Raw genomic sequence first — 12473 nt, 5'->3', positions numbered from 1 at the left:
TCCAGTGAGATATAGAAGGACTAAAATGGTTTAAATTAATAACTGTAAGAGTATCATGAGAGGAAAAGGTTGCATAAGTTACCTCACAAAAAATCCCATAAAGCCCTTTTGGGCAAGCCTTACCAGTAACTGTTCCATTTTCTCCTGTAAGGCCTTTATTCCTCCCCAATCCTCCTCTGTCATAAAAACAAATAACTCAGCATCCATATGCTTTAAAAAGACCACTAGTTGCATGATTTAGCTTAAAACTTAAAACAAAAAAAGAATAAGGTTGACATTAAAGACAAACTGGACACAAGTATGCAGAAATTACAGAAACATAATGAGGTTCGTTGATGTAAGAAGGGTTGTTCCTGTGGGCTGTGGCAGCTAGGTGGAGTATCAAAGATGTGCAATTTGACTATAAAGGCTTTTAGGTCAGATACAGATTACAGAAATCTATAAGTTTCTCGCCAGAACAATTAAATTTTCAAGAACAAAGAAAATATGTGCAAGAATGGGATTTTTCTATGATATTTTGTGTGCAAACTCAGAATAATTGGCTGAAAGAGTTCTGAAGAGTTTGGACACAGGGATCTCAGTTGATCTTGCAAAACAACAAGGAGAAAAGGATTGGGAAAATCTGACACCAAGAAATCTTTAAGAGAGATGGGAGACATTTTGAGCCTTGTGAAGAGTTGGAAGAAATGCTAAACAGAAGGTCTTGATTAAACCTGTAACAGAGAATTAGAATAGAAATGATAGAACATAAAAAGAATAGATGAAAAGAGATGAGGGAACAGGGGTTCATATTGAGAATAAACACACAAGATAAGATATCACAACAAGGAAGACAGCACATATTTGGTGAATTAGACATTTAGACAGTCAGAGGTTATGAGGAGACAGGGATTTGAAGTAAGGATGTGGGAAGATATGATGCCAACTAAAAAGTCACTTGATGCCTAGAAAACATATTGTATACATCTTTAACTTTTGCAGTTACAACAAAGATCCATGAGAAATTGAGAATTGAAGAGTATGTCAGCAAGCTCCATCATTTGGCTACAAGGTCTGACATACAACATGTAATATTGTTTTGCTATGCAGGTCTAACTGGAACAGCTAACTCCCTCAGGACAAAACTTTTAGCTCTTCCTCATGAACTGAGATCTGCATGGGAGTGAGACTGGAATTTTATGCCTGTTAAAAGAGATTGTCAAGTTGTGATTAGTGGGTTTCAATCAAGTGCTGAAGGACCTTGGTGTTTAAGATCTCAAATCAGAGAAGCATTGACTTTATCTTCCAATCCAAACTGGTCATTCAGTTGGGTTCCTATGTCTTCCAAAAGTCTAGCAGATAGTAAAGTAGGATGAGGGTTAGCAAGAGAGATCTAGAATGGGGGACAGGGGCACATCTGTAACCCACTTTATCATTGTTTTTGTTGATGCTGTCAGCCATTGGCTGTTCAAGTATCATCTTGCCAACCTCTTCAAGTATCTTGAACAGCAAAGCTGCTTTGTATGTGATACAAGAATCTACTGTTAGTCACAAAAAAAAAGTTACATCTGAACAGTCTAGTGACAATATATATTTGATGTCTAATGCCACTCAGGTTGTCTACCAGATTAAGGGCATCCCCATAGAAGATCTACCTTTTCTGAGAAATGGTTGATTTCATTAAAGAAAATATAATAAGCACTGCTGAGGGAAAGATTTCCTCAGCGGCTGGTTATAAGGAAGGAAGAGCCAAGAGGCAAAACATTACACAGTAAAATCATTATCCTACAGAATAGCTCCCCAATGATCCACGAAGTGACTAAAATGAAAACCCCTTAAGAGAAGATTAATGGAAACCCATTTGAACAAGATGCTTTCAGCAATTGCGCACACTCTCTGGAAGACAGGCTTGGTCATCAAGCAGGCAGCTGTTCCACTCTTTCTAGTTGCACCAACAAAACACCATGAGCAGCTCTTTCCACAGCACCTTACCCCTCTTAGAGAAGGCCTGCCCTCACCAAGAGGACGTTAGGGAGGCAAGGTCTGGGGAATCACCCAACTCGTCTCAAACAGTCTTAAAACATGGAAGATGAAACCTCATCTTGTATGTGATACAAGAATCTACTGTTAGTCACAAAAAAAAGGTTACATCTGAACAGTCTAGTGACAATATATATTTGATGTCTAATGCCACTCAGGTTGTCTACCAGATTAAGGGCATCCCCATAGAAGATCTACCTTTTCTGAAAATGGTTGATTTCATTAAAGAAAATATAATAAGCACTGCTGAGGGAAAGATTTCCTCAGCGGCTGGTTATAAGGAAGGAAGAGCCAAGAGGCAAAACATTACACAGTAAAATCATTATCCTACAGAATAGCTCCCCAATGATCCACGAAGTGACTAAAATGAAAACCCCTTAAGAGAAGATTAATGGAAACCCATTTGAACAAGATGCTTTCAGCAATTGCGCACACTCTCTGGAAGACAGGCTTGGTCATCAAGCAGGCAGCTGTTCCACTCTTTCTAGTTGCACCAACAAAACACCATGAGCAGCTCTTTCCACAGCACCTTACCCCTCTTAGAGAAGGCCTGCCCTCACCAAGAGGACGTTAGGGAGGCAAGGTCTGGGGAATCACCCAACTCGTCTCAAACAGTCTTAAAACATGGAAGATGAAACCTCATCTTGTAAGAGTAAGTGCAATGAACAAGGAGATGCTGGATAGTTTCTTAATCCTCCCCACACAAACAGCAGCGGTTGACAAGGATCGTATCCTTTTTCCCCTCAAAACATCACTGGTGGGAATTTTGCCCTTAAAAGCAGCCCATATGAAGAAGAGAACCTTCAATTCATGCTTATTCTTTTACATCTAAATAGTACTGTATTATCTATTGAACTCAAGTACAATGTGGTTCTATATGTTCAAAGCCTGCCTCAACTTCTCCAACTAGGCCATTTGTGTCTGTGGTTAATCAAGACAGTGTAGGAAATTCAGCTGCAACTAACTCTAGGAAGGATTTACAATACTTTTATTGCAAAATATTTTGTCACTTTCTCTTCTCAATGTCCAAACAAAGTTGTTCTCACTAGTTTACAAGAGGAGGTTGTTTATACTTGAGACCAAAGTCATAGAACCTGAATTTGATTTTACAGAGGTTGTTGTTTATGAAACAGATGAGGATGACCAGGATCCATGTCTAGTATTGCGACCTTTATTACAATACTCAACCAGTAATTGAGAATTGTAGAGAACACTGATGTGGACCCCCACTGTGTCCGTACAGTTAGTAGTTATATTAGTTATTTCAGTTTGTTAGTTAGTAGTTATTTCAGTCTTATATTATTAATTTGTTTTATTTTTTGTCATGTAAGCAATAAGGGTAATTCAGCCCTTTTGCATTTATTTGGATATGGGTATAAATACAAGTAGAGGGGCGGCAATTGCTAGCTTTCTCACTTCTTTTCTGAACCCAATCTTCGAGTCCTCCTTCTCCTCTCCTTCTCTTCTCTTCTCTCCTTCTTCTCTTCTATCTTTGTCTTTTATCATCAAATATTTAAAACAAATTATAGTCTTGTTCAACTACTAGAATGAAGACTGGAAGCAAACTAGTAATTTTCAGATGCCTAACAATGCCAAGGAGAATCGTCTCATGATGATAAATAGTGGAAGATGTAGTAACATAGTAACTAATGAATCATGAAGAAACTAGATATGAAAGTAGAACTAAACCCTGAACCATGTAAGGTGCATTGGGTTAACAACATGAACCTTAAAGTGGACCAGCAATATTTGGTTACTTGTTCAATTGGAAATCTCAAAGACATAACACATTGTTACTAATATGCAGTGATTGATTTATGCAATAAACAATGAATTTTTAGATTCAAGAATTGAAGCTTTTATGGTAATCCTAAAGTTCTGTTCATTTTTGGAGAAAGAATAAGTTAAATGCAATTAATGCCAAGCACCCCAAAAGTGTAGTCTAGCTTCTTCTGCCTGCCCCCTTCCGTAATGATTGCATTTTTTTGTTTTTTGATAATTTCCCTAATGATCGCAATTACTGATTTGGTGTTTGTCCCCAAAACAATTGAGTCCTATTCACCCTCTGTTGGGACAAAGCATCAGCCAGACTATTTGCCTCTGAACCCATGCCAAGGTAGTTCCCATTTCCTTGGCCAAGTATCATATCTCTCTCATGATATTTTGGTATTGTCAGTCATTGACCGCTGTTCTTCAGCCATCCCACTATCACCCACCATTATGTTCCTAAGGTTGAGCAAGAATTGGTTTTCTTCATGGGCTTCTATTTCTTTTCCCCTTCTTCTTCTAGAGTTAGATCTAAACCTTCCTGCTTGTTTGTTGAATTCAGATCTAATTTCCCTTCACTCTTTCTTGAATTTTGAGACTGTTCTTGGTTCTTTTCTTGATTCCTTGCATTCTTGTTTGATGTTCTTATGTATCTTTCAATCTTCTTGAATCCTCTTGATTTCTCAGAAGTTCTTGCTAGAAAATTTCTTCTTTCTTGAAATTACTGCTTACCAAAACCTATTTTGCCACCATATTCTTTGATTCTTGCAATCTTGCTTCAACTTGACTCTCAAGATTGGTCCAAAAGGATAAAAAGAGACCTGTATGAAAGCTTTGATAACCAAGTTATCTATTAGTTAGAGTTGATTACATATGCCCCAAATCATCACCAGGGACAACTGACCAACCCAATGTTTTAAAAAGGTGTAGGAGGCACATGCTTGGAGGCACACCTTTAGGTGAGGAGCCCCCAAAACACCCTGAGGTGTATACCAAAGGCATTGATACCTCTGAGGCATACACCTCATACGCCTTTTTCATGAGGCGTGCTAGAGGCATACGCCTCATGTGTCTCACACACACCTCATACAAAAAGATAGAAAAAAAAAAAAAAGAAAGAAAAAGAAAAGAAAGGAAGATGGCACACATAATTCCAATAGGACTCAAAATTTATTTGTTCATTGTAGCTCTCCTACAATGTAAAATCATAGATCCTAATACACAAACATAATGCAACTTAACACATAGAATAAAAGAGAAAAAAAAAAAATGTGAGTAAAAATTATGGGAAGCATAAGATGGCACACCATATGATCAGAAATTGTAAATGATTACATAAATCTTTAAAACATATGGCAAACTATAAAAGTAAATGAAGACAGGTCAGTTTGTTTCCTGCAAGTTCATGAAAAAGCACATTTGATGCCTTTTCCTGTCCAGGATTCAAGGAAATGAGACAAATTTAAGTGTGAAAAATACTTCATAAAAACATAATGCCGAAATGTTGATTAGATACAGACCCTGTGCATATGCTGCCTTTGATGCTTGCTATGGGCTGATACTCATCACCTGTCAGAATGTCAGACCAATCAAAGTGAATCCTACCGCCACCACCACCTCCACTACCATTTTGACTACCTTGTCCTCCAACACTTGAAATAACAGCATTGTCTCCAAGGGCCAGTGCACGCAAAAATAAAAGGATAGTTCCACCAGATCCACCCCCAGGGCTTCCACTTGAACTATCTAAGCTTTCATAGCCATGCTTTCTAATGCCTTGTTCAAAACTTTCTCCATCTGCCTTAAGAGAACCATAAATGGACAAGCTTGACAAGGAATGCTCCAACGAACCCATCACTGTTCAACAGAGACAGAGAAAACTTTTTTTTTTTTGAAAAGGATAAAGTAACTTTACCAAAAGAAAAGAAAAAAATATAAAAAGAATAAATATCAGAAGAGTAATGAGTGTGATTAGAAAAGAATATGAATAACCAGAATATCAGGTTCAAGAGATTATAAAAGGCTACTATGCACTATTGGAATAAGAGACCTGTTTCAAATCAGACAGTTTAAACAAATGGAAGATATAATGCCTATAAGCCATAAGATAAATCCCTCCAACTTCCCATGCCAAGTATCCCTTTTTAGTCTTCTAATCAACTAAGGCCCAGGAAAGTCAACTTTAGTAAAAAATGGATAAATATAAACCAATATCCTTGATTACCTTGCCCTAAAAAATCGACAATATCTTCATATCAAATCCAAATATCCAATATTAACAATAGACAATGGACTGTGTGCTCTAGAACCTAGAGATGCCTTTTACTCCATGAATAATGATGCAAGATTTTACTAATGATTACACACAGAAACTGCACCACTATCAAGGCCAGAATCTCAGTCCAAACAAAACAACCACTAAGTGGAACATTGACATCCAAAACTATTTTTCCAAGTCATAGTCAAAATAGCACTTAATTTATTTAGTATGCGATTTGGTACTTCACTTTTTTTTTTTGATAGATCCCATTTAGTACTTCACTTAGCATGCACATATTCAAAGGTATTTCTTTTTGGTCTGGAAGGCAGGAAGAGACGGTGGCTTCTTGGTCTAGGGTGAGGTTGAAAAGTCTGGGGAAGAGACAGTGGGTTCTGAATTCCCAAATTTTTTACTATTCTGATTCCAGTAAGAGCAACCATCACCTCAGCCTTTGTGGAATCAGCCAATCCAATTGGACCACTGAAAGTCCAGCATATGTTGCCCCCATCAAAGTTTAGGGTCACCTTTCCATCACTGAGAACAACCAGTTGCCTCGGAATTGCTTGTTGAGGGTGAGGAAGAAAAAGAAAAGGAATTCCTTCGAACAACTCTGAATTGACTGTCCAGAGGTTACAAAGGTACATTATATCTGAAATTAATTCTCTGAGGGGCCTAAATTTATTTATTTATTTTTTTTGATAAATGAGTAAAATTTTATTAAACCAGCAAATAAGAGTTACATGCAACCCGTGGAAAGGCACGAGATGCGACCTTTCCTTTAAAGCTAATTACAGAATTATAAGTACAAAAAGAAATTACACTGAAGCCCAAAATAAAGTATCCCGGGAAACCCCTTGTTTTGCAAGTGAATCAGCCAATGAGTTTGCTGATCTGCCTACCCACTGAACTCCGATTGTCATATTCCTTGTTAACCATTTAACCTTTTTGAGAAGATCTCTAAAACCCCAAATCACAGTGTCTGGATCCTTCAACCAACCCACTATCACCTGGGAATCCCCTTCGATAATCAGATGCTCTATGCCTAGCTGATTTGCAAGCTGGATTCCTTGTACAGCAGCCAGTAAATTTATTATCAAAAAGGCATTTATTTCTTTCATCCCAAAATCCCCACATCACTGCATGAAGCACAGATTGCCAATAAATTTTCCCCTTTTGCTTAGTCTTATTCCTTGCCACTGATGCAAGAACTCTTGAATGTGCTCTGATATAACCCAGTTGTAACCTGTCATTCTCAAGAAGTAAAACCAGATGTTTTGGGTGAATTTGCAGTGAAGGAGGATGTAATCTGCTGATTCACCTTCACTCAAACATAAGATTCAGACATGAGGAGAGAGAGTCTTCCCAAGTATTTCTTCTGTAAGAGATCATAAGTGTTAATCTATGAAGACAAGCTTCCCATACAAAAAAGCAGACTCTAGTTGGGAAATGGCTGCACCATATCTTTTTGAAAGGGAAGGAGGAGTGATGTTTACCTGCAGTCAGGGCCTTGAACATAGACTTAGAAGAAAAACGCCATTTGGGTGGAGAGTCCAAACTCGGGTATCTGAGGAGGAGGGGGAGATGTAGGCTTCTTTAAGGGTCTGAAAAAGAGAAGTTAGTTCAGAAATCTCCAGGTCCCTTAGAAGTCTTCTAAGGCAAAGGTTTAGGGTGTTTTCAGCAGTTTGGTCTGGAAGGTAGGAAGAAATAGTGGTTTCTTGGTCAAGGGTGAGGTTGAAAAGTCTGGGGAAAGAGGCAACTAAGGTAGAATCTCCCCACCAGAGGTCTTTCCAGAATTTTATTTTTGAGCCATTTCCCACTTTATATCTTATAAAAGGAAAGAACAAGGTGTGAGTGGAGACTATACCTTTCCAAAGATTTGTTGTCTTTATCCTGTTCAAATGGAGATTGTTATCCCACCCGTTTGTATTTGATTCGTATTTGTTTGTGATGACAGCTGTCCATAAAGCATTGGATTCTTTAGGAAACATCCAAAGCCATTTCCCCAAGAGAGAGGAATTTTTCTCTTTTAAGTGCCTAATTCCCAAACCTCCTTCCTCTTTAGGCTTGCAGACTTGTTCCCAACTGACTAGGTGGCTTCTTTTCTCCCCTCCTCCTTCCCAAAATTTCATTGAAGCTTCTCAATCTGATTTTTGACTTTGGTCGTTATCTGGAAGACTGAAAGGAAGTAGACTGGCAGATTTGCTAATGAGGCCTTTAAGAGAGTAAGTCTTCCCCCTTTTGAAAGATAGCACTTCTTCCAAGATGCTAATGAGGCCCATAAAAGTTGAAGGATTTTGGATTCCCTCCAAGGGGCATCCCTAGATAGGAGATAAGAAGTTTCTCCTCTCTACATCCTAACAAAGATTTAAAATTTTCTAGAAGCTCCTCTTCCATTGCATTTAGTGCTACTAGACCACTTTTGGAGAAGTTAACCCTTAATCCAGTGATTGATTCAAAGCATTCAATTACCTTCTCTGTGTTTGTGATGTTGATTAGAGAGGCATCCAAGAATAAAATAATATTATCAGCAAATTGTAAATGGGAAATGTGACTCTTGCCTCTTCCCACTTCAAAACCTTTCACAAGATTAAGAAGATTGGCCTTTTCAAAAAGATAATTTAAAATTTCCATTACCAGGGTGAAGAAAAAAGGGGGAAGCAGGCAACCTTGTCTGAGCACCCTGCTAGCCTTGAAATAGCCCTTAGGTTCTCCACTAATCAACACTGAAAGCCAAGAGGAACAAATATAAACTTTCCTTTGATAGTTGAACGAATACAGCCTTTTATCCACCTGATCCATCTCTCACCAAAGCCTCTCATCTTTAGGCAGTCTAAAATACAATCCCAGTCCACTTTGTCATAAGCCTCTTCAAGGTCTAGTTTGACTAGGACCCCCGGTTTCCCAGAGACTTTCCTATCTTCCACACATTCATTTGCAATTAGAAGGTTGTCCACTATTTATCTTCCTTTTACAAATGCAAATTGATTTGGGGAAATTAGGTCTCCTAGGACTTCTTTGAGTCTTCTTGCCAACACCTTAGCCAGAATTTTATAAATGCTCCCTATCAAGCTTATTGGTCTAAAGTCTTTAACCTCCAAGACTCCCCCTTTCTTTGGGATGAGACAAAGAAAGGTTGAGTTTAATCCTTTATTAACAATGGAAGAGGAGTGGAAGTCCTTGAAAAACTCCATCAGATCTGTTTTAACAATTTCCCAACATTTTTAAAAGAAAAATAAGGGGAAGCCATCAGGCCCAGGAGCCCTGTTTCCATCCATACTAAAGACTACCTCTTTAATTTCTCCCTCTTCAAAGATTCTTTCCAACCAAGCTTTCTTGTCAGCTGATAGAACTGTACTTTCCCATCTGTTCAAGGTGAAATGGTTATTATTGTCCCTTGAGTACAGACTTTTGAAGAAGGAGAGAAAGGCTTCCTTAATTTCCCCAAGATTCTCCACTTCCCCTTGGTCCACTTTTATCTTAGAGATTAAATTTTTTCTACACCTTCCCAAGGCATAAGTGTGAAAGAATCTAGTGTTATTGGCTCCTTCTTTCAGCCATCTCACTCTTCATTTTTGTCTCCAGTAGATTTCTTCTCTTCTAACCATCTTCTCCCACACCTTCCTCAAATCAGCTCTTCTACTCCTGCTTGAGTTATCTAGGGTACCATTTTGCTCTCTACTATCTTTCTCCTCTAATAACAAGAGAATTCTTTTCTTCTCTTCTTCATGAGCTTTAAACTCTTCTCTTCCCCAAGATTTTAGATTTCTCTTTAGGTATTTTAATTTCTGTAACAGCCTGAATCCCATCCAGCCCTCTACTTCACATTCTTCCCACCAAGCAGCAGCCTTCTTGTTGAATGATTACCCTATTTGTGTTTGTGTTGTTGATTAAAGAGATATCCAAGAATAAGATGATGTCATCAACAAATCGTAAATGGGAGATGTGAATCTTGTCTCTTCCCACTTCAAATCCTTTCACTAGATTAAGAAGATAGGCTTTACCAAAAAGATAATTAAAGATGCCATTACGAAGGTGAAGAGAAAAGGGGAAAGTGGGCAACCTTGTCTGAGTCCCTAGCTAGCCTTGAAATAGCCCTTAGGTTCTCCATTAATCAGCACTAAAAACCATGAAGAGCCAATACAGCCTTTGATCCACCTGATCCATTTCCTACAAAAGCCTTTCATCTTCAGGCATTGTAAAATACAATCCCAATCCACATTATCATAAGCCTTTTCAAGATCTAGTTTGACTAGGACCCCCGGTTTCCCAGAAACTTTCCTATCTTCCACACATTCATTTGAAATTAGAATGTTGTCCACAATTTGCCTTCCTTTTACAAATGCAAATTGATTTGGGGAAATTAGGTCTCCTAGGTTCTTTTAGTCTTCTTGCCAGCACCTCAGCCAAAATTTTATAAATGCTCCCTATCAAACTTATTTGTCTAAAGTCTTTAGCCTCCAAGACTCCCCCTTTCTTCGGAATGAGACAAAGAAAGGTTGAGTTTAAACCTTAACAATGGCAGAAGAGTGGAAGTCCCTGAAGAATTCTATCAGATCTATTTTTACAATTTCCCAACACTTCTGGAAGAAAAATAAGGGGAAGCCATCAGGCCAGGAGATCTGTCTCCATCCATACTGAAGACTACCTCTTTAACTTCTTCCTCTTCAAAGCTTCTTTCCAACCATACTCTCTTGTTAGCCGATAGGATTGTACCTTCCCATCTGTTCAAGGTAAATTGGTTATTATTGTCCTTTGAGTACAGGCTTTTGAAGTAGGAGAGAAAGGCTTCCTTAATTTCCTCAAGATTCACCACTTCCCTTTGGTCCACTTTTAGCTTAGAGATGAAATTTTTTCTACGCATTCCCAAAGAGCAAGTATGGAAGAATCTAGTGTTATTGTTGTTAGACAGTGTATGCCCTTAGCTCCAATCAGCATGATGTACATTATGACATTTACTGTAAATGATTAAAGTACATATTTGATTCATGTTATTATAGTGTGTTTCTGTGTAATACCCTTAAACTGGACACATATGAGACTCATGTTAGTTTAGAATCTTCACAGTCGTTGGATAGATCTAGGGAGATTTATCCTGCCAAGGCTGACACTGGTGTACTGCCAAGTTGGTTGGGGTAGCTTGTTTCAACTGCCAGGGTGAGACCTGAGGTACATGTAGTGTGAGTTTTCTTGAAACCCTGAACCGGACCAAACTGTAATGTTACACCTGACCCATAGACTCGATTACGATACTGCACTAGGTGTCGGATTGGGTTGTCTTTGATATGCCAATCAGTGAGATCCTTAGAGGGGGTCGAAACCTGGGTATGATGGGACAGTCCGAGAATTCATCTGAGTGGGTGATCATAGTGATAAGATCAGCCCCTTTGTCGGACAAAACGAATGATCGGGGATGCACTCTCTCTGATGGAAACCTAAACTGTCGGCAGTTGATTTCAACCGTTGAAATTTGTTTTGCAAAATACATTTATATAGAGATATACATATATATTATGGTTTCAAAATGTTTGCAAAAGGTTTTAATTCCCGAGATCCATGTGAGTAGAGAGTGCAGCACTATACCTTGCAGCCGAGGGAGAGGTCCTCTCTTGTCGGGCAGTGTTTGATCATTATGGGCTGAGAGGTCAAGTGTAAGACCATTGAGGATTATACCTGATGGGCTAATCTTGCATCTACCCATAGTCCTTGGGCCTTCATAAGATGGCTGGACCCAAGGACCATTTAGTGTAAATGTCGGACTCATTGAGAGCCCACAGTGATGGACTCAGGGGTTCATTGTATTCAGCAGTGAATTCGGCTAGGCCTTGTAATAGAGGCTAGGCTAAACCCATGTGGTTGATGTGTAGATCAATGATAGGGTCCCACGCCATACAAAGAGAGCCAAGCTAGCCAGCATTAAAGTGGAAGTGAGCCTAAAAGCTTAATGGGCCTAAAAGCCCATTTCGAACTAGGTTAATTAGATTAATTAAATAGGGGCAGATCTGGGATTTGGATCAGCAGATAAGATAAGGGATTATCCTTATCCACTTAAAGAATCCATATCCAAATAAATATTTGGATCAAAAGAACTCCTAATTTGATTAGGAAGGCTAATCTTTATCTGCAGATAAGACAAGGGATTATCCTTATCACTTAAAGAGTCCATATCCAAATAAAAGATTTGGATTAGGAAGCTCCTAAAGGGATTAGGAAGTTGTCTCTTTAAGGCTATAAATAAGAGAGCAGGGTGAACCTCCAAAGACACATTCGTTGAATACAGAGAGAAGACAACACAGTTAGACTGCTCTTGCCTTTTGCTCTTTTTCTTCCTGCTCTTGCCGCCCCACCTTGTTTGATCTCCAGTTCTTGGATTGGATCAAGATTTGATCTTGATATTGTTTCTTGCCAGAAGAAACAATCTAGAAGTTAT

General features: G+C 38.7%; 1 protein-coding gene across 4 annotated transcripts in view; it reads right to left on the bottom strand.

Annotated features, from left to right (window-relative positions):
• LOC148847043 (uncharacterized) overlaps window positions 1-12473 on the bottom strand; it is a 71476-nt gene that overhangs the window by 15578 nt on the left and 43425 nt on the right. For all 4 annotated transcript variants that reach the window (XM_088951628.1, XM_088951627.1, XM_088951629.1 and 1 more), the window contains 2 exons: window positions 5307-5643; window positions 83-176 (listed from right to left, as the gene is read on the bottom strand). In XM_088951628.1, the coding sequence (XP_088807754.1) occupies window positions 83-176; window positions 5307-5643 (431 nt within the window). The remainder of the gene's footprint in view (window positions 1-82; window positions 177-5306; window positions 5644-12473) is intronic.

The sequence above is a fragment of the Nelumbo lutea genome, chromosome 6 (assembly GCF_056320005.1).
Source record: "Nelumbo lutea isolate HS-2025 chromosome 6, American lotus-T2T, whole genome shotgun sequence".
Lineage (NCBI taxonomy): Eukaryota > Viridiplantae > Streptophyta > Magnoliopsida > Proteales > Nelumbonaceae > Nelumbo > Nelumbo lutea.
Note: the sequence above shows the minus strand (reverse complement) of the source record. Positions and strands in the feature narration are given on the sequence as shown.